Source organism: Dioscorea cayenensis, chromosome 1 (assembly GCF_009730915.1).
Source record: "Dioscorea cayenensis subsp. rotundata cultivar TDr96_F1 chromosome 1, TDr96_F1_v2_PseudoChromosome.rev07_lg8_w22 25.fasta, whole genome shotgun sequence".
NCBI classification, from domain to species: Eukaryota; Viridiplantae; Streptophyta; class Magnoliopsida; order Dioscoreales; family Dioscoreaceae; genus Dioscorea; species Dioscorea cayenensis.
Window position 1 is genome coordinate 28,903,754 of NC_052471.1, and position 23,936 is coordinate 28,927,689.

Here is a 23,936-nt window from a genome sequence, read left to right on the forward strand (position 1 = left end):
ACCCCCACCGGAACCATCAAATAATAATAATAATAATAATAATAATAATAATAATAATAATAACATATTTTTTTTCAAAATAAATGCAGTTGAAACAAATATAACGTTTTACAAATTAATAATAAGATAAAAAAATAAAATATTTTATTTTTGAGATTAAAAAAAATAGTGTCCATAAAAAAAACCAATATGTTAGTATTTTTAAAAAGTCCATTCATCACCTTCCTAATGACTAGGTTTGATATCACGTTGTGAAACGTTTATCCTTTTTTAAATAATGATAAAATAAATCCCATTAATCTGTAAGAAGCCTTGATGAATATCATGTATATATATATGATTTATTATAATAAATTTAAATAAATTTAGAATTTATCAAATAGATTAGTGGTCATTAAATGACTTTTGATTTAGCGGTATGCCCCATTGCAAAAGTTGTTTTATGAAGATTTTAATCACCTATAGTTTATAATAAGCTAAATATTTTTATGTAAAAAAAATTTTTAATTGTAAGAGCGACCATGCAGCATAATTTTTATGTATATTGGATGAGTGTGTGCAAGCTAAATGATCAATTTTTTGTGATACACATGCCTATGACATGTGACTTGTCCCCCTTTTCAAATAGGAATGGGGGTGGGGCGCCCCCGTCCCCATCCCCGCTCTCCACGGGGCGGGGATTCCCCAGTTAAAATTCCCCGCGGGGGAAAAATCCTCCACTGCTCACTCCCCTGCGGGGATCCCCGCCCCGCCCAAAACATTAATATAAAAATTTTCTATAAATAACTATAATATTTCTAATGCATTTATGTTACACATATGCTAAAAGATGCTATATATCAATTGAAAATACAAAAAAATATAATGTATGATGAAATAAAATAAAAAAACTCTCAACCAAAGTTTTTACAACATCATACACATCATATATAAAAATAAAAAAATTCACACAAAAATATTTCTCCTAACAAGTCATAATATAATGTTTGATGAAACAACAACATTAAAGGTACAAATAACATAAAGTTTAAAAACTAAATTAAAAATTACAAATCCATTAAATAAAATTCATAATGCAAAACTAGCACAATAATTTTATGCTTCCATCAATTTGTTTCTTCTTTCTCCAAGTCATTTATATTAAGAATCCAATTCCACTACCACTAGCATCTTGACATGATAACTCCTCCTTCAATAATAAACAAAATTGTAAATATATAATAAGATTATAAATAATATCAAGATTAAAGATAAAATTTTATAAAAAATCATATTTACCTCATCATTCTCATCCTCCTCTTCATCAAATGTAGAACAAATAGCTTGAATTGTTGACCATAAACAAGAATCTTCAAAAATAAAGAAATACATAATAATAACTAAAAATATATAAATTTAAAAGAAATACCATATATGTTTTAATGAAATATATAAATTTAAATAGTTAATAAGTTGTATGAAATAATTGTGAGTTCCATAATAATAACTTAAAATATTAACAAATAAATATTTATTGATTATATATATATATATATATATATATATAATATTATGTTAATGTTGAAATAATCTTTAATAAATATATTAAAAATATATAATATATTTTTTTGGGGAATCCCCGCGTGGCATGGGGAATCTCCGTGCCCCGCGGGGATTCCCCACGGGGTTCCCCGCGGGGAGCGGGGCGGGGAGACCATTCCCCGCCCCCGCCCTGTCCCGCTAGGGGGGGACGAATTTTTCCCCGCTCCCCGCCCCGCGGGGGGATGTTTCGGGGAATCCCCACCCTGTCGGGGCGGGGCCCCGAGGGGAACGGAGATTCCCCGCCCCACCCCATTCCTATTTTCAAATGATAAAATAAAATAAATAAATTAGAGTCCTCAAAATTTTCCTTTAGATGTTAATTAGTTTGTGCCGCCCACCTTGAGGAATCTCTTGAATATTCTACCTTGACTATTTAGAATCTCTCTCTCTCTCTCTCTCTCTCTATATATATATATATATATATTGAAGATACATCAAATGACATCATACTATTCAGGGGTTTGAATTAGATCCTCATAAATAAATTAAAACACACATACACACGCTAGAAAATGGTGAATTCAAAAAATATATAAATATATATTTCAAAAAAATTCTACATTTTTTCTTGTTGCATTCAGAATAAAGGAAAATTATGATTTATTTAAAAAAAATATAAAGATAATGAAGAGAAAATTGCTCCAATCAAAGATACATATCTTCACAGCTGTAACATTTGAATTATTTCCATAGTTGTAATATTTGTACTCTTTCCTTTCAGGTTCCTTTTTGTTAGCAATTAGTTCCTACTTTTTAGGGTTATTAGTCTACACTTGTATGTTAAATATCTCATATTGTTTCTTTTCGAGAATGATGAAAAACCTATTCTATTTTCTTCTCCAAAGTAATTTCTTCATTGATTTGTTTTTCTTTATGGTATCAAGAGCAAGGAGTGATTAATCGCTTTTGCTGAAATACTCGATCAGTTGATTGAGTTTTAAAGTTTTGAAGTTTTTTTTGAGAAGAAAAAAAAAATATATTGGAAATCTGCAACAATGGCAACGCCGACTGATTCCATCGTCCCCAACCCTCAACTTAACCTTATCAACGATCCGTTGCATCTCGCAAATTCGGATCACCCAGGTATGACCTTAACCAGTGCACTTTTTAATGGATCGAACTTTCTCGGATGGAGTAGATCGATTCAAATGGCTTTGGGTGCTAAACTGAAGTTAGGGTTCATTGACGGTTCTTGTCGAAAACCAGCAACTACAGATCAGAATTTGCAGAGGTGGATAAGGTGTGATTACATGGTGACTTGTTGGATTCTTAATTCAATGGTGACTGAATTTTCTCAAGGCTTTTTGTTTGCCAAGTCTGCTTATGATTTATGGTGTGATGTTAAGGAGAGATTTGGACAAAGTAATGCTCCCTTAATCTACCAAATCCAGAGAGATTTAAATCAAATAACACAGGGAAACCAAAATGTGGCTACCTATTATTCCAAATTGAAAAGATGTTGGGATGAATTAAATAATCTCAATGGGATACCTGTGTGCAGTTGTGGACACATGGAGAAGTGTGCATGTGGTGTCATGGAAAAATTCATGGAGTTGGAAATGAAGAACAAGTTGATGCAATTTCTAATGAGATTGAATGATGATTATGAATCGGTTAGGAACCATATCCTCTCAATGGATCCTTTACCTTCTATCAATAGAGCATATTATCTGGTGCAACAGGTTGAGACACAGAAGCAAGTAACACATTTTGTTCCAGAATCATCTGCTTTCTTTGCCGACACGGTGGGGAAGAGAACTCAAAGTAACCAAAGAAACATCAAAACTATCAAAATAGGGGATAAGAAATTTTGCACTCATTGTCGAAGCGATGGACATACTATTGATCATTGTTTTGAGATCATAGGTTATCCCGATTGGTATAAAGGCAGGAAGAAGAAGAACATGGGAACTAGAGTGGCAGCTCATGTTGAAGTTGAAGATCAAGGTGACACACCTTTGAATTTTGGGGTGGCAGAAGGATCAGGAAAGGCTGGGGTCGATCAACATCTTGTTACTGCTGTTTGTGAACAAATGATGAAGATTTTTAAAGGAAAAAATCATGTGGGAGAGACTTATGAAATGGGGAATACTTCAAACAACTTTGCAGGTACTCCTTTTTATAAAGCTATTGCTCTTTCTTGCTTTAGTCACACATATCAAGATTGTGAATGGATAGTAGATACAGGGGCTTCAAATCACATGTCCCCACATTTGTCTCTTTTTCATTCCATTCAACTTTTACCTCACCCTATACCCATAAAACTTCCTGATGCTACCACCAAATTAGTAAGGTACATTGGACATATTTTTCTTCAACCTAACCTAGTTCTTACCAATGTCCTTTATGTACCTGATTTTAAGTTTAACCTTTTATCTGTTGGACAAATGCTCAAAACATCAAATTTTACTGCTTTATTCTTACCTAACAAATGTGTTTTTCAGGACCCTTCTAATGCCTCAATAATTGCTGAAGGAATTTGGTCCAATGGATTGTACAAATTCAAGTCTCTTGCCAAGACAAGCCCAGTTTCTGCTTCTGTTGATGCTAATAAGTCTAGTGGTGTAGTGTTTTCTGAAAATTTGGCTTTGCATTCTCAGCTTGATTTACATATTTTACATTCAAGAATTGGTCATTCTTCTGTTTCAAAACTCATTCATTTGGATCATTGTAAACAATTAGTTCACAAGGATTTCTTTTGCGATGTTTGTTCATTGGCTAAACATCATCGGTTGCCGTTTCCAAAGCATACTACGCAAGTATCACTTCCTTTTGAACTGGTTCATGTTGATTTATGGGGGCCTTATAGAACACTTGATTTATCAGGTGCAAGATATTTTTTCACAATTGTGGATGACAAAACTAGGGGCACCTGGACATATCTTCTTCCTAATAAAACTCATGTTTGTTCTACTTTTATTTCCTTTCTCAAATTTGTTAAAAATCATTTTCATGCTAGGCCGAAACAAATTCGATCCGATAATGGTACTGAAGTAGTCAAACATGAGTGTAGTGCTTATTTTCTCAAAAAGGGTATAATACATCAAACTAGCATGCCCCATACTCCTCAACAAAATGGGGTTGTTGAGCGGAAACACCGTCATCTTCTTGATCTTGCTAGAGCCCTTAAGATTCATGCTCATCTTCCTAAGCATTTTTTTGGGGAGAATGTATTTTAACAGCCACTTATCTCATTAATCGCATGCCTATGTCTGTTTTAGGTTGGAAAACTCCCTTTGAGGCCCTTCATGGCCATAAACCATCTTATGATCATTTAAGAGTCATGGGTTGCTTGTGCTTTGCCCAAATTCTTGGACGAATTATGATAAAAATGTCTCCTAGATCTAGGCGTTGTATCTTCATAGGTTATCCTTCAAATAAAAAAGGATATAAATTATTTGATTTGGAAAACCATTCCATTCTTTATAGTAGAGATGTCACCTTCAAAGAACAACTTTTTTTCCTTTTTAATCCGGCTCATCTTAAGGCTTGTGATATGCCTACATCTACTTCCCCTACTCTACCTCCTCTTGCTTTTTGAAGACATGGCCCATGGTTCTTGTCATTTCCCATTAGAACCCTTGTCTTCTTTTCCAAACTCTACTGAAAATGCAACACCTAACTCACCACTTGTTGATTCTAATAGTCTTTCACATGATGATGTTCCCACCATGGGCCATACCCCTATTTCTCTTGTTCCCTTTTCTTCTTCAAATGATGACAACCAAGGTATTTCACATATCTCTCCTCCATCACCTTCTACTACGTGCCTTCTCCTTCTCTTGAGTCGTCTCCTTCTTCCTCCTCTTCACACACTCCACCACTTGCACTTAGGAGATCTCAGAGGCAGAAAACTCATCCCGTATGGCTTGATGATTTTGTTGGTGCAGTCCAAAAGGCTAAATGCCATTCCACTACTGATTCTTCTCCTTCCATTATTTGTTACCCATTATTAACACCTCATAGTCTTTCTACTTATCCTAAAGATTATGTGAGTTTTTTAGCCCATGTATTTTCTATCCAAGAACCTTCTTGTTATGCACAAGCTAAACAAGACCCAGGGTGGGTAGCTGCGATGGACAATGAGCTTGCTGCTCTTGAGAAGAATGAGACTTGGGAATTGGTGCAATTGCCACAAGGTCAAAAAGCCATTCACTCCAAATGGGTTTACAAGGTTAAACTTAATCCTGATGGTAGTGTGGAACGATTGAAGGCCCGGTTGGTTGTGAAGGGGTATAATCAGAAGGAGGGACTTGATTACAAACACACATTTAGTCCTGTTGCTAAATTGGCCACTGTTAGGGTTCTTATTGCTCTCGCCACTGCTCATCGATGGCCTATGCATCAACTCGACATCAATAATGCCTTCTTGCATGGCTATATTGATGAAGAGATTTATATGTATCCACTTGAAGGTTATTCAGTTCCTACACCTGGATTGGTATGTCAATTGAAGCGCTCACTTTATGGTTTAAAGCAAGCTTCTCGCCAATGGAATCAAGAATTTACTCGTTTCTTGTTGAGCCTTGGTTATATTCAGTCGAAGCATGATTACTCTCTTTTTGTTAAGCATGATGGTGTACATATTACCGTGGCACTTGTCTATGTGGACGATGTTCTTCTCACAGGTAATTTTCCTGCAGAAATTACTCATACCAAAGCTGCTTTGGATCATCAGTTTACTATTAAAGACTTGGGGCTTGCCAAGTACTTTCTTGGCATTGAAATCTGCACGACTGACCAAGGCACAATGCTTCACCAACGCAAATATGTTCTTGATATTCTTCTCGATTACGGTATTCTTTGGAGCTAAACCGGCTCGGTTCCCTCTCCCTCGAGGGCTTAAACTCGACCTTCATGAGGCGCACCCTTATCGAGATAGTGAGAGCTATCGGCGTCTCATTGGTCAGCTTACTATATCTCGGTATGACTAGACACGATATTTCATATGCGGTTCAACACCTTAGTCAATTTGTTTCTACTCCTAAAGAACCCCCATATGGGCTCAGCTGCTATGCATGTTCTTCGCTATCTAAAAGGGACTCTTTCCAAAGGTTTGTTCTATCCCTTTCAACAATCTTTAAAAATCACTGGTTTTACTGACAGTGATTGGGCGGGCTGCTTGATGACTCGACGGTCTCTAACTGGATATTGTATTTTCATGGGCCATTCTCTTGTTTCTTGGAAGACCAAGAAACAAACCACTGTTTCTCGTTCTTCCACCGAAGCCGAATATCGTAGCATGGCTTCCACTACATGTGAACTTCTTTGGCTCAGTTATCTTCTCGCAGATCTACATGTTAATATTGAGTTACCAATGACACTTTTTTGTGACAACAAGGCTGCCCAGTTGATTGCCGCCAATCCTTGTTACCACGAGCGCACTAAACACTTGGATATTGATTGTCATTTTACTCGTGAGAAAATTCAAGATGGCTTCATTCAGACGGCGCACATTCCATCTTCATTACAGCTTGCTGACCTCATGACTAAACCCCTTGGTGAATCACAACATTTCTTTCTTTGTTCCAAGTTGGGCTTCCAAGAGGCTCCAACTTGAAGGGGGGGTGAAGAGAAAATTGCTCCAATCAAAGATACATATCTTCACAGCTGTAACATTTGAATTATTTCCATAGTTGTAATATTTGTACTCTTTCCTTTTAGGTTCCTTTTTGTTAGCAATTAGTTCCTACTTTTTAGGGTTATTAGTCTACACTTGTATGTTAAATATCTCATATTGTTTCTTTTCGAGAATGATGAAAAACCTATTCTATTTTCTTCTCCAAAGTAATTTCTTCATTGATTTGTTTTTCTTCAGATAATAAATTATTTTTTATTCATCAATTATTTTATCTAAATTCTAACATTAAATCACTAAAAAAATGTTTTATAAACTCTTACTATTTATTTGGAAAAAATTCCTTATTTTTTTCAACCCCAATTAATAACATAAGAACATAACAACAATGCTCACGTGATCGAACATATCTTTATATATTATTTTTAAAAACTCTGATATCTTTGCATTTTTCAAGTTTTTCAAAGTTGTAGTATATTCATGTAATCTGTTTCTTCAAAAATAGATCATTACAAATAATTCTTTATATTTTTATTTCAAGTAACTAGCTAGATCAATTTTTAAAATAAACAAATAAATAACTTACAAAATTTATTTTTAAAAATTCTCACATATTTTTGTTTTCAAGTATTTCATAGTTTTCACATCGATCATGTAATATATTTCTTCAAAACTAGATCGTTGTATACGAATAGTTCTTCCTCCTTCAAGTAAATCTCCAAGGTCGGCTTCCAAAGTAATTAATTAATTAATTTAATCATATATATACGTATATCAACTAGTATATCATATATATATATATATATATATCAACTAGTATTACAATGTGGCCCTTGGTAGGAAGGGTGAGAAGAGATGCGGCGCCATGGTTTGAATCTCATTGTGCACTAACCCTTTGCATTTCATAAGCTTTTATAATTTCAAATGTCAACGGCTACTCACTATAAATATACTCTTTAGTTCCCCCTAAACTCTCACAACTCAAACCATTCACCTCTCCTTTCCTTTTCTCTTAACACATCTCAAGCTCACTCCTCAACTTGGAAGAGATATGGAAGAGGGAAGAGGAGGAATCTCCGGCAAAGAGCCGGAGTTCGATCTCCCCGTCGACTCCGAACATAAGGCGACGAAATTCAAACTCTTCTCCTTTAAAAATCCTCATATGAGAACCTTTCATCTTTCATGGATTTCCTTTTTCACTTGTTTCGTCTCCACTTTCGCCTCCGCTCCTCTGGTTCCGATCATCCGTGACAACCTTAATCTCACAAAAAGCGATGTCGGTAACGCCGGGGTTGCTTCTGTCTCTGGTAGTATCTTCTCAAGGCTTGCTATGGGGGCCGTGTGTGATCTTCTCGGCCCTCGCTATGGTTGTGCTTTTCTTATCATGCTTTCCGCTCCTACTGTCTTTTGCATGTCGCTTGTTTCCTCTCCCGCGGGGTAATAATTTTATTTTAAACTTTGATATTTATTGCACGAGAAACTCAAGCTTATATATTCAAATTCATATTTATTCATTTTATGTAGGTATATCGTTATGAGGTTCATGATCGGATTTTCATTAGCAACATTTGTGTCATGCCAATATTGGATGAGCACAATGTTTAATAGCAAGATCATCGGTTTGGTGAACGGGACGGCGGCCGGATGGGGGAACATGGGTGGTGGTGCAACACAACTATTGATGCCACTCGTCTATGATGTTATTCATAAGGCCGGCGCCACGCCTTTCACCGCTTGGCGCATCGCCTTCTTCATCCCCGGCTGTATGCATATTATCATGGGTATTTTTGTTCTCACCCTCGGCCAAGATCTCCCTGACGGCAACCTTGGCAGCCTCCAAAAGACCGGAAACGCAAACAAAGACAAGTTCTCAAAGGTATGTATCCTACAATTCATCGATGAAAACTGTTCTTTCTGCACAATATTAATATATTAAATAAACCCAATTATTACGATACTGGCACACACATCGTATGTGATTTGTTGATGAAATTAATCAGGTATTATGGAATGGAGTAACAAACTACAGAACATGGGTCTTTGTCCTCCTCTATGGCTACTGCATGGGAGTAGAGCTCACCACAGACAATGTTATCGCCGAATACTACTTTGATCGGTTCGATCTCAACCTCCGATTAGCCGGCACAATCGCCGCATGCTTTGGAATGGCGAACCTCCTGGCCCGGCCATTCGGAGGCTACATGTCGGACCTTGGAGCTCGCCGGTTTGGAATGCGCGCTCGTCTATGGAATATATGGATACTACAAACTCTCGGTGGCGCGTTCTGCCTCTGGCTGGGCCGAGCAAATACACTTCTGATCTCGGTCTTTGCCATGATTTGTTTCTCCATTTGTGCTCAAGCTGCATGCGGCGCCATCTTCGGCGTTATCCCTTTCATATCACGGAGATCATTGGGAATAATTTCCGGAATGACTGGTGCCGGAGGGAATTTCGGCTCCGGCCTCACTCAATTGTTATTCTTCACAAGCTCCAAGTATTCAACTGCCACAGGATTGTCATACATGGGCATCATGATAATGGCATGTACCCTTCCGGTGACTTTGGTGCACTTCCCTCAATGGGGAAGCATGTTATTGCCACCTTCAAGCAATCCAGAGAAATGCACAGAAGAGTATTACTATGAGTCTGAATGGAATGAGGAGGAGAAACTAAAGGGGTTGCACCAAGGAAGCATGAAGTTTGCGGAGAATAGCCGGTCGGAAAGGGGACGGGGTGTCGTTGCGTCGGCACAGACACCTCCTAATACTACTCCTATGAGTGTTTAGACGTCAAGGAAGATGGTGAAGATGGTGAAAGTTCACTGATAATTAGGGTTTATGTATCTTTTGGTCACTTGATTTGTGACACCATATATATATATATATATATTTATATGTATGTATGTATAATGTAGTAAATGGATGCTTGAGTTTGTTTTAATTCTTCTCTATCTTAATTTTAATTATGATACCAAGAATAAGATAAGATCTAAGAAGTTTGGCAAACCAAGAATATGTGTATATTTACCTTACGTAATTTTAATTTTAGTGCTTGTTTCTTTGTTATAATTAAGACATATGGCCAAATATTAGTAATTATATTAAAAAAAAACTAGAGTAATTTTTTTAGACTTGACTTGTTTCGGCTGATATAATTTTTTATTTTTATTTATTTTTAATAAAGTGAATTTATTAAAAAGCACAAACAAAAATTACAAAAAAATATACCAAAGATATTAAAAAAAAATACAAAAGGCTATTTAGGTTGGATTCGAATTCTGAGTGAATGGCAACAGTTACATATCTCTATCTAGCTAGCTAGCTAGTTTCTTTGTACAACATGTATAATTTGATTAGTCTCATTTGAATGGAGCTTCTCTTGTTCTTTTTAATTTTTTCAAGCTTATATAATTGTATTATGAAAAGATCAAGAGAGAGCAACGGAGAATTTGTGTCTTTTTGTAGGGTTTTTTTAAAGATCAAGAGAGAGCAACGGAGAGCATCCTACTAAATCTAAAGTAGGGTTTTTTTAAGTCTAATTGTGTCTTTTTGTGAAAATTTGTGAAAAGTCATCCATATGTACTACTCTCACCCATAAACTTAATTTCAAACATTAATTGAGTTTGGTAGATCAATATTAGTATAATCGTATTTGAAATATATTTATGTGATTGAGAAAGATGCACAAAATGTCAACTTAGAATACGGCACAAAATTATTCTATTCGATCTAATAAGTATCTTGTGTCAGAATTGAGAAATTACATTGCATGAGAACAAAAAAAACCTATGATAAATATGCATCCAAGTCAGTTGGATAATCTTTATCATTAATAAGTACTATAAGATGATAGTTCCTTGTAACAACTATGATTATAAATTGAATTGATAAGATTTACTTGATTAACTTTAATTTCCTCTTAATAATGAATTTTATCGTTAGCTGAGAGAGAATCGTAAAGAATCAAAGAAGAGTATACAAAGTATATCCTAAACACTTGAATCTATTGAAAGGTGGGAGGTATCTAATTATATATTAATTTTTATAATAAATTAACCCCTTGAATTTTGGAAGAGAGGTGGGAAGTTAGAAGAAGCTTAAGGGTATTGTGTATGATCTCAAGGTGTTGACTAATTTAATTAACACTAATTAAACATTAATTTTGGTTAATCATAGAGGTTTCTTTATACATGAAGGGGAGTCACTATGTGGGAATTGTCAAAATTAATTAAGAAAGTAACATAGTTTAATACTAATGATGTTTGCTTCTTTATTTTAAATTATTCTCATTTGATTACATCACTAATCACACATACATTGAGGTAAGTTATTTGTTTTTAATTGCTTGAAGTTAATGACTTATCATACCTTCAATATGACTTGCAAATTTATCTAAACTTGGAATTTATCATTAAGAAATTGCAAGTTGGAAGCTTTGAGCAAATGGTTTGGTTAACTGAATAATTCAATAAAAACATATTTAAAATTTTTTTATTAAGTTTTCCACTTATTAACTAAACTAAATTAGTATTATATACTATAATGTAATATTTGAAAAAAAATATATTTAACTATTATCAATTAAAATTTCATTAGTTTGATTTTTTTTTAAGCTGATTTGATTTGGTGAATTTAATTGTGTTCATACTTTAAAAAAAAAATCTATTTGATTTGGTATGCAATTATTAAAAGAAAATGCTGGTTATTTAATAATTTGGCAAAAATAAAAAATTCAATAAAATTGTTATATGAATGAAACCTTAATAATTCATCTATTCCACTCTATTCTATGACCAAAATTTTCTAACAAATCAAATTTCAAATAGAAAATTACCATATTCCCACATGTCTAAATAAGATAAATTAGACAAAGAAAATTTGTATTAGTCTACCTTTTTTAATAAATATAAATAATTTAAAGATCTTCATGTGAATTTATTTGTTAAAGAGTTCTGCTGAAAATTACCTATCACTCTACAACTTACCTGGTTGATCCCTTTGACAATCTTTTGCATTCTTTTTATTTCCTTATTTTTTGAATTTTTTTATCTTTATAATCTTAGTAGATTTTAATAATACCAAAAATACCCCTATTTTACCAATAATGAAGCTTGTCCACTTCGTGTTTGAGCATATAGACCTATTGGCATGAGGACAAACTCACTCCCTCACACACCTAGTTGAAAGTGCACCAGTAAATTTACCACCACTTCAACTTGCCGGCACCAAATTTGTAGCTAGTGATAAGTGACATGAGCAAAATAAAGGCAATTTAGTAATTTTATATAAATTTAAGTTTAAAAATAAATTATTTGAAAAATATAAACTTTTTAAGGATATAAAAAAATTTAGAGATTTTTTTATTGAACCGGAAGCATTGGAGGGATTTCCTCGTAAATTTTCTTTTTTTTTATAATTTAATAAGATGGTTGTAAATATCTTCATTTGAAGGGTTTTTATTATTTTTTTATTTTGGAGAAAAATAAATTACCTATTTGTTTTGAGAATATTTCGCATATTCTCTTTTTTGTTTTTAATATTTAGAATTTTCTATTTTGGATATTTAAACAAACGTGTTTAAATTAATATATATATAAGAAATTAAAAAATCACTACCTTTGGTAACAAATAACTTTAGTACAATATATATATATATATACGATATTTTATTATGAATGATCTGCTAAGAGAGTTATATGTAAAATAATGTTTTTAGTTATATATTTTGCAAATTTCTCTTATATTATTTAGATAATCAATTTTTTTAAATGCAGGGAAACGAATATATATATATATATATATATATAGTTTAAAAAATACTGATAAAAATATATTCCACTCCAATCTATTTGTGTTGAATACTTCAATGTGCTTCTCAAGCAATATGTAAGGTCATTTTGAATCCATTGCTTGCTTAAGGTGCTTAATTATTAAAATAAACATTCTTAAAGAAAAAATTCACCTTGGACAGGGTGACCCAATTTCGTCTTTTTTATTTGTTTGAGTATTAATGATGCTTAACTCCATATTTAAGCACACCATCTCATAGAGGATTTTAAAATTATTAAGCTTATTCTTTACTTGTTTAAAGAGACAACGTGCTTAACAATTAACTTTCATAAAACTCAGTTGTATTCAACCAAATATGGGTAGACACTAAATTTTATGGTTACTAAATCACTTAACTGCACCTCAGGTACTCTACTCTCATCTTATCTAGACATTCCCACTTGTAGAAGACTACTTCATTGATAAGTTGGGATAAAGTTATTCTGTGCATCAAATCTAAGCTCTCTTCTAGAAAGCTAAATTCTTTTTTTTTAAAGGAAAACTTTTACTCATCAATTTGGTGTTCACTATAAATGGTGATTACTTTATTTAGATTATTGTACATCTATATTTAGATTTGTATAAGAATTTCAAATTCCCTTGATTAGAGTTTTAGAATTGATCTAATTATCCTCAGAGAGCTCATCTTGTTGCCAAGGGTTTTCATTAGCGCTCATGTCTTGACTACCATGAGACGTTCAGCACTGTTGTCAAACCTATAATTGTTCGTCTAGTGCTTTCTATTGCGATCAGTCGCGGATGGTCTCTCCGCTAACTTGACGTCAACAATATCTTTCTTCAGGATGCTCTCTTACTGAAGATATCCACATGACACAACCACAGGGCTTCATTGGTACTAACCATATCCCCATCATGTTTACAAGTTGAGTAAAGCTATCTATGGTCTCAAGCAAGCACCTTGTGCTTGGTATAATGAGCTTTGTTAGTTCCTTCTTCACTCTAGTTTCATCAACTCTACCCCCTGACACCTCTCTGTTTATCTTCAACAAAAACAAAGTAACTCTTTATCTTCTTGTTTATGTTGATGATATTATTATCACTGGGAGTGATTCTACTATAGTTCAGGGATTCATTACATTTCTAGCCACTCAATTTTCGTTAAAGGATCTTGGTCCATTAACCTACTTTTTTGGTGTAGAAGTTGTCCCTCACTCACAAGGCATCGTTTTATCACAACGATGTTACATGATCTTCTTGCTCATACCAAGATTATTGATGCCCAGCCGATTGCCACACCTCTTGCTACGACACCCACTCTTGCTCTTCTTTCGAGCTCTGCGCTATGGAATCCCACTGAATATCATACCATTATGGCCAGCCTTCAATACCTCTCTCTGACTCACCCGGATATTGCATATCATGTGGTCAACAAACGTTCTTAATTTATGCATCATCCAACCACTGATCATTACCAGGCTACCAAATGTCTCCTTCAATATCTTTGTGGAGCCATTGATCAGGGTATTCTTCCATAGGCACTCCACACTTGATCTTCATGCTGTCTCTGGTGTGGACTAGGCTAGTAACAAAGATGGCTTCACTTCTATTAACGCATACATTGTTTATCTTGGTCATAACGTCATCTCTTGGAGTTCCAACAAACAATGGACAACTACTCAATCATCGACTGAAGCTAAAAAATATCGATGTGTTGTTCTAAAAAATTGCACATGATCACATCTTTAGCTACTTGATGAGCTTGGTTTCTCTTCCTCTTAGAACTCGGTCATCTATTGTGATAATGTAGAAGCCACAAATTTATGTTCTAATCCCTTGTTTCATTCCCGTATGAAACATGTTGCACTTGACTATAATTTCATTCGTGACCAACTTCAGAATGGAGTTCTTCTAGTAATGCATGTCTCTTCTACAGATCAGTTGGCAGATGCTCTCACTAAACCTCTACCCCACACATGCTTTCATCAGTTACTACTCAAGATTGGATTTTCTTCTCAGAGATCCAACTTGGGGGGCATATTAGAGATATTAAATGATAGTTACTTTATTTAGATTATTGTACAGCTATATTTAGATTTTTAAAGAATTTTAAATTCTCTTGATTAGAGTTAGTTTCCAATTTTAAATTATTGTTTCCAATTTTGTTTGTAACCTATTTATAATCTTCTTCAATCAATGGAAAATAGGTCATTATTTTCATCAATTCTAAATTCTTACACTCACTTCCATCCGGACCTACTAGATGCCCATTTTCAGGCTTCTTGCATGGGTGGTAAAATCCATTGATTGCATCTGACACAATTGTCTTTGGTTTGGTTATGATATTAACAACGTTGGGTATAGATTGGTTAACTATAAGCTCTTATGTAAACTTAGTGCCTAGGGGGATTCAGTATTTTGAATATTGACAACTTCAACCTTACTCTCTTAGGAAAGTGGTAGTGGAAGATCATGACTGGTGTCATCCGCTTCATCTATTTCTGTAATGATTATACTTGGAATCTTTTCAATCAACAATCATCCCGGATATCTTTCTTATGGACAGGTATTATTAGATGACTTCCTTCCTTCAGATTTTGCATTCTCCTTATAATCCGAGGTGGAAGACCACCTTATTTTGGTGGGATCAATGGATTAATAAGTGTGAACCTATGTTCCTTTGTCTAGATGTTTTTAATGCCTCTCACCAACCAATGGGCTCAATCAAGGATGTAATCCACATGGTGATGGAGGCCCTTCTAGGAGTTAGAATCTAAAATCTTTTACCCTCTAACTAGTAGGCAGTTTTTTTTTCCATTAAATCTTTCTATAGGTTCCTCAATGATGGTGGGCGGAGATGCTAGATGACCCCTTGCATTTGGATGTGTGCTTGTCCCCAAAAAAATGAATCTATTCATGTGGTTGGGTTGTGTGAACAAAATTCTTACCTTAGAAAATTTAGTTACTAGAAGATGTAACAAAGTCCCAACCAACTACTACTTGTGTACCCAATATCACTATGTAAAATTGCAAGTGCCAAATATATACTCATGCAAATGCCAATCTTATGTGAGTGCAACCACCAAATATATGCAAATGTAAACATTAGATTATACAGAAGCGTAATGCAAACCACATGTACTTGCCAATGCTAACCATATGCGTATATGAAAACCAAAGTTTTGCAAATGCATAGTTCATGTTAATTTGTTGTGATAGGTAGGACAAACACTTCCCTTAAATCATGTGAGTGCATGTGCATGTATTTGACCTTTCAATCCATGTACTTTTGCCATAAAATTGACCTTTCAATCTTTGTATTTTTGCTATACGATTGATCCTCTTAGTCCATTTACTTTCGCCATAAGATTGATTTTTCAATCTCTGTACTTTTGCCATGTGATTTGTGAGTGTTTAGAAAACTGATCATAGTGTCTCTTTAAGTTCATATGCAAGGGGCAAGTTATGCAGGTGAAACCATATCTAACAGATCCATAAGCGAATGGGATCCTATACAAGTGATTTCATGTGCAAGTGGAACTAACTACACGTGAAATCATATGCTCACTTTCTCAAGTGCACAAGTGAAGTATGTAAGGTTGTTCAAATGAAAGCATTAAATTGTTACTGATATTACATTTAGTTAAGCAAGTGACTAATTCATTGAGGAACTCACATATAACTCATATAGACCAATTTAGATACAAAACACCAATTCATTTTCCCAGGGTTTATTGCCAAGTTTCCATTATTCCATTAAAACAAAACTAGTGAATGTAAAACAAAATTAGTTGACGCTTGAACTCATTAATCCACATAAGCCATCTAGTGCAGAAATTCAACGTACGAAATGCATAAATTCAACATCGAAGCCATATAAACCATGTAAATGCATCTAACATAAACCATATCTAATTACCACTTGTATAGAACCACCAACTATCTAAACCTTATAAATTCACATAACCATCTACAACACATAAATCATAAAAAGCATATAAGCCATACAACATAAACATATACAACACATAAACAACATAAAAGGAATTGATCTCCATGAAGAAGCACTTCACAATGGAATTTAATGTATTTTTATACTCATCTCTGGAGTTCTACTGATGATGTATTACTCCTTGATCTCTTTATCCTTGATGAGGTCCCATAAGGTGTACATAGGATTATCATTATGTCTTCAATGGTTTGTCATGCTTGTGAAATGCATAAGCATGTTGTGCAAAGCTTGTAGGCATATATGACCTATATGGATTATTACGTTCACAACTTTGTCCACAACTATGCAAACCACAAACTTCTTGTTTCTACTAAAACTATAGACATAAAGCTATAAAATATTTTAATTCCATAATCTTCTGAGTTTCCCCTAAATATGACATTACTTTGCATCAAGCTTGGTTTTTGCACATCGGCAGTATAAATGTGTTGCCTTTAAACATTCATAACTCCCAACATAGATTTGAAAATGCAATATAATTTTGCAAGGCATTGGATAATATGTAAAGGAGCATATCCTCTATTTTAAACTTTGGCTAATTCTCCTTTGAAGGTCATGAAATGCACCTTGCAATCTGCAAGTCCTGCATATGCCCCTCAACTGAGATAGATTCCTTAAAAAAGGCCATAATTCTCTGGTTTTAAACCCTAACAAGCTCAACTTTGGCAAGTGTATAATTGAGATAGAGTAAAAGAAATTTCTAATTTCATACATCCAAATTCACCCTCTAAGTCCTCCAAATTTAAATAAAACTAAGCCAATTTTGTTGCCAATCCGGAGCTTAGTAACCTTAATTCTATAAAAGCCTTCTCTTAGTTCCAACACCCAACTCAAATCAATCTAGTTAATATTACAGATCTTTAGTTCAAGGAGCCTTCAATTTGATTTTCATGAAATCTAAACTCTAAAGAAAAAGAAAAAAGCATGATAGAAAATTGACACAATTGTATACTCACCTCTTCAAGCTTCCAACACCAATTTTTCTTCCCCTCTTTTCCTCCACCACCTTCTCTCCCTTTTTTTATTAACCTAAAAGCCTTATCTCAAAGGTTTGGAGAGAAAATTCTTTGTGCTCCAGTAAGGTGGTGCAACAATAATTTTAGAAATTATTGTATCCATAATTCTCTCCCTTTCTTTTTAGGACTTCCTTCAGTAAAAAACAAACAAACCATCATTTTGAGTCGCATTGCATATTCCTAATTATCTCAACGATTCTAGTCATTTGGGTCCATATGCAGACTGAAATGCATATGTCGTATATCAATTATAAATGCTACTTGTTGGTTGAGGATGTTACATATTTATTGTCATCTCTTCCTGTTGCATGCTTCCTTTAGCTCTCTCAAGGCCTTGTGGGCCCTTAGAGAGATTCACTCAGGGTTCCAGAAGGATATAAGGGCTTTCTTGGCTTGTGCTATTATCTGAACTATTTGGATTATAAGAAACGAACACATAATCTACATAGCCACAAATTTCAACAACTTTGACCAAAACTAATCGTACATTTATCATGAGTATGACTGTAGCTCCAGATAAAAAAAGAACTAAATTAGAGACTTGATCAATACATTGAAGAGCATTTTGGAGATCTTGGGATTCTCAGAGAAAAAGAAGAGTGATCTGGTAAGGTTGCACCTTCCTGGGGACCCCAAATGACTCTCCTTTAGCACCTTTAGTGCCTTATTAAGATAAGACCACATCTCATCGGGATCTATGTTTTGTATTTATCTTCTTGACTATCTGTAGTCTTGTTTCTTTTCACTTCTAGTGGAGTTGTTGTTGTAGTCCTTCATCCCTGTTGGATCTTTTTTCTTTGTATATATATATTTTTTTTGACAATATGGACAACCACGCCAACACACACATTTTATTATTGAAGCCTTAACCATGCATTGGGAGGAAGTCGAATCCTCAACCTCATCCATATATGGAAGTCAAGTGCCTTAATAGCTAGGCTATTGCTGCAGTTAATGACAAATTTTTATTAATATTAATATCTTTAAAATTAGTGTTATATATATACTTACATTTTGTATATAAAATATTTTTATAACTAGTTTGGTGGAACGATCTCCTGACCGAATACTTAAAAACCATTTCACCAAAAAATTAATTATTTGTCAATTGAGATTGGTTCAAGTGATAGATGCTTGGGTAACTTAAGCAAGTGCATTATGTTTAAATCTAGGGGCATTTGGTGCTTTACCATAAAATGTTGTAATAAAATTTAATTGATGGAAAGGTGATTGAAGAGAAAATAGCATTTCTTTGTTTGGAATACATTAGAAAACCTGATTAAATTGATGGGAAAGTAATATTCTCATGCTTTGTACAAAAAGACATTCTTAAGAATTTGTTGGTATAATGATAAAAATACCCTTATATTATTTTCTCTATCAACAACCTGTTAAACCTTTTTAATACTAAAATAATAGTCAAACATCTTTCATACATTATAAAATATTAATACACACAACATAATATTCATTTCATTACAATATTCAACATGTGAAGGTGCAATAATTTCATCTTAAAAAATAAATTACTTTTAACAGACTGTAATCCAGTACAAATAATCTATAGACATTAACCTATATTATAGCATAATATTCATTTCAAAATTGTATATATGAACAACTTATAATTCAGCATAATACACATTAAAATCTCATCAATATAATAAACACTAACTTGTATTAATAAAAAAAATATCCTGAATACAAAACTGCAACATTTAAACACTACATACACATTAAAATTTCACAACCAACCCTCCAAATTACAATTTCAGGGTAAAAAAACAACTCAAATCCACAATGTAAGTAATTTTTTTATTATATCATTGCCAAAATATCAAAGGGAGAAAAAGGAAACCTCCTATAACCTAAATTGAAACAACTTTCTAGGAGAGAAAATTATAAAAAAAATTAATTAATCAGCAAAGAAGAAGCACAAAATTTTTCTTTTTCTTTATGAATATAAAGTGAAATTAACCTTATGAAAATATCAAGAGAAAGTTGTGTTATAGAGACTAAATTTAGGGGCAGATTTATAAATTTAGCGACTAAACCTCTATAGCAGCGGATTTTCAAATTCATCACTATAGATTAACAACATATCATACCTATAATGGTTATTTTATATATCCGCTGCTATAGATATGTTTTTAGCGGCAAATTTTTTAATTAAGTACTATAGGAACAAGTTTTTTTTTTTTAATTTTTAATAATAATTTTTTTACCGGCCAATTAATGTATTAGCTACTATATATATTAAATTTATATTTAAGGGCGTAAAATGATCTCCACTAGTTTTTATCATTTATTTAAATAAAAATTATTAGCGAAAAAAAATCTTTGGCACAATATATTATTTTAAAAATTAATAAATTGAAATTTTTTTTCTAGAATTATGCCTTTCGCATAAATAATTCTAGAATTATGCAAAAAAAATTGTTTTAAAAAAACATTTTTTATTGTTAAAAACCAAAATGAATTTCCAATATATTACAGAGGCTAAAATTGTTTCTCCCATCCAAATCCCAAGACCATTTTTACATGTTACCCCTTTTAAAATCTCAAAATAGTTGCCCCATGCCAAAAGAGTTGAAATTAAAATTCAAACAGAGAGATGAAAAAGCAAATTTGACAACATTATCTGAGTGGATAGCTCTTGAAGAAGAATTGAGACTAAGAGCTAGCTAAGCTGAGAGCATCAATGGATGATAAGTGTCTAAATGTACGTATTTGAGTGTATGTATTTGTTACCTCTAGCATGTATTTTCATTAGAATTGATGCCCGTTTTGTGCTTAATCGTGTGTTATTTGCTTTGCAGGGCACGGGAACACCATGGATGACACGAGGATATGATTCGGGTGAAAAAGAGAAGAAAACCAGGGCGCGGTACTGTAGGGGTTTTCATTGTAGCTGGAAGTACTGTAGCAAGATTACTGTAGATGTCACTGTAGCACCTGGAGAGTTTCAAATCAGGATTTGGATCATGGCATACGGCCTCAATGCTGCCCGGTATAGAGCCCGGGATGATCACTGTACCTATAATGGAAGATATTTACTTGATGGAGTTTGCCTACCCCAAATAGTGTCAATGTTGAGCTCCATAGCGAGTGGTATAGCACTCAGGATGGAGGCCATAGGGAGTGGTATAGCACTCATGATGGGGGCCATAGGGAGTGGTATAGCACTCGGGATGGAGGCCATCAAGGGGGTATGATGAGTGGTATATAGAGGGCTTTTTTTTGAGAAAGATGGGGGACTTTTGGCTAGACTTCTTCTTGGCCTCTTGGGCCGCCGCCACCACACACTCTTGAGGCCTTCCGGCCATCTTCCGGCGACGATCCTTGTGGGAAACGAGCACACATCATCACCAAGAGGGAGAGGAGCATAGGAGAAGGAGTTGGATTGAAGATCTAGACCACCATTGCATCATCATTCCAAGCTTCATCGATTCAAGGAGATCAAGATCGTAGAGGGAGTTTTCTTGCTTCTTTATTGTCTTTATTTTCCTTGTATGTTGTATAAGTATCCCTTGTCATGAGGGATTAACTTATTGTTGTGTTTGGATTTGGATGAACCCTAGGGCTAATCTTGTGTATGAACTTGGAATGTTATTCTTAATTGAGTTTGATGGTTGTTTGAGATTTAATCTTTCATGCTTTCATGTCTAGAATTACATGTATGGAGAGATCCGTAATTCTACTATGAGTTGTATGCGTAGATGTGACCTACTCACGTATACTAGATCTAGGAGAGATTGAAAGGGGATACTTGTACCTACACGAGAAATCGGGTATTGGTAGCCCTCCATTGCTAGGTTTAAGCCCGAAGGATAGTAGGTTTACTCCTATTAGAGATTTCCTAGAACTTAATGCGATCATAGGGTTTGTTAATCCGGAAGAAATTCCGATTGACATCTCGTATGGGATCAGGGGTTAGTCACCGAGAGATTGGGGCTAATCTACTCATGAGATCTCTAGGTCTCAATTATCATCAATGCATCTTTAACACATCCTAGTTTGGGACTTAATCACAACCCTAGGTGGATTCCTTGTCCAAACACTACCTTCTCATGCTTGATACTCCCTTGTTTATTTACATCTGTGTACTAGTTACCCGGCCATAGATTAGTTAGTTTATTTTATTTTATTTCATTTGTTCTTCATACCAAGAATTGTAGGCTAGATAATAGATGAAGAGTGAGTAATAATACTTCCTTGGCCCCGAGGAATACTACGACCCCTGTGTCACTCACAGGGTATTACTTGGCGATCCCGTACACTTGCGGGCGATCCATCAATGGATTCCACTCTCGTCGCCTTTCCCTCGCCTTCATTAAGACTTTGCTTGGATAGTGGTATAAGAAGATTTTATAAAATAAGGTAAAGTATGGTAATGGAAGGTAAAAGAAAGTTTTAAACTCTTTCTTGCTTGGGGCAAGGTAAGGAGATTGGAGGTTTTGAAACCTTGTTGTGTTTGGTTTGAAGGTAATTGGAGGTAAGGTTATATAGTAATATTACTAAATTACTCCTAGAATGAAAGACAAAAGTTGTAACTTTATTTACAATTACATGAAAAGTTTATACATGATTCTCTCCATTATTTACATAAATCCAAGGTTGTCAGACCCGGACCGGCCCGGCCGGTTCAACCGGAAAAACCGAGAACCGGCCATGTGGCCGGCTCGGGTATACCCCATTGACCCGGGTATTAAAAAACCCGGTGTTAACCCGGTGACCCGGGCGGTTCAACCGGGAACCGGTTGACCCGGCCGGGTCAATCGGGTCACAAATTTTAATTTTTTTTACAATATTTAATAATTTATTATTATTTTCTCATTAGAAACCACAAAATCGTGTATATTTATTAATATTAATTTATAATTTATAATCAATAAATAGAATTACAATATATATATATATATATATATATATATATGTCATAAACATACAAACAAAAATTAACATTTAAAAATAAAATATAGTAATGTGTTATGTAAATACTTTCTAAAAATTTAATTTATTAAGAAAATAAAACAATAAATGAGTGTAATTTTAGTATTAAAATATAAAATTAAAGTATTCTAATTAAATAAAAATATAAGAAAATTTAAAACAAAATAAAAACTCAATTGAGATATAAGAATTAGTGAATTAATTTCTTATTTATTTTAACAAAATCAACCAATAAACAAATAAATAAATAAATAACACCGAGAGAAGTCCGATAATTACATATTAATATATTAAATTTATAAATATTTAAAAAATGTAAAAATAAATGACATAATTAGAAAACTCTACTGTATATAAGGTCATTTATCAATTTAAATATCAAATTTGAGTAGATTTTTATAATATAATTATGGGTTTAATATTATATTTGCTCATTATTAATTATTATAATATTTTTTATATTTAATTATTGACCTCGGTTCAACCCCGGTTCGATCCGGTCGAACCCATTGACCCCTGACCCCTGGGTTTAGCCGGGTCATTGCCCGGGCCGGGTCTGACAACATTGTATAAATCTCTCCCTTGATTATTACTATATTAATTAATATCATTACTAGACTAATTAATATTATTATATTAATTAATATACTTACTAGATTAATTAATATTACTATGTAGTTTAATATTATTAGTATTTATTTATTTTTTTTTCCCATAGTTTAATATCTTGGAATTCTTGTAAAAGAGTATGGGCATTTTGGTTAATAAAAAAATTGTCACCCAAAACCTCCCCAACCCTCCAATTTGGAGAGTCGAAAAATGAGGGTTAAAACCTCCATCTAACACGTTAAACCCTTACTTCCATCCTTACTCCCTCCCCCAAGCAAGGTTATCCCCAAAACTTTACTTTACCTTATCTCTGAAAACCTCCATCCAAGCAAACCCTAAACCCACTCTTAAGCTTCAATTCATGTTCCTAATCACCTTCATCACTCTCTTTTCTCCAAATC

At 34.0% G+C, this 23,936-nt stretch overlaps 2 protein-coding genes across 2 annotated transcripts; both read left to right on the plus strand.

Annotated features, from left to right (window-relative positions):
• The first annotated feature begins 2,576 nt into the window (after positions 1-2,576).
• On the plus strand, positions 2,577-4,760 carry LOC120258408. Its single transcript, XM_039265797.1, has one exon. It carries the CDS (start codon positions 2,577-2,579, stop codon positions 4,758-4,760), a length of 2,184 nt encoding a protein of 727 aa, XP_039121731.1.
• Positions 4,761-8,210: 3,450 nt separating this feature from the next.
• LOC120270756 (high-affinity nitrate transporter 2.1-like) lies at positions 8,211-10,155 on the plus strand. Its single transcript, XM_039277850.1, has 3 exons — positions 8,211-8,596; positions 8,684-9,035; positions 9,160-10,155. Exons 1-3 carry the CDS (start codon positions 8,211-8,213, stop codon positions 9,943-9,945), a joined length of 1,524 nt encoding a protein of 507 aa, XP_039133784.1. The 3' UTR covers positions 9,946-10,155.
• Positions 10,156-23,936: the final 13,781 nt, after the last annotated feature.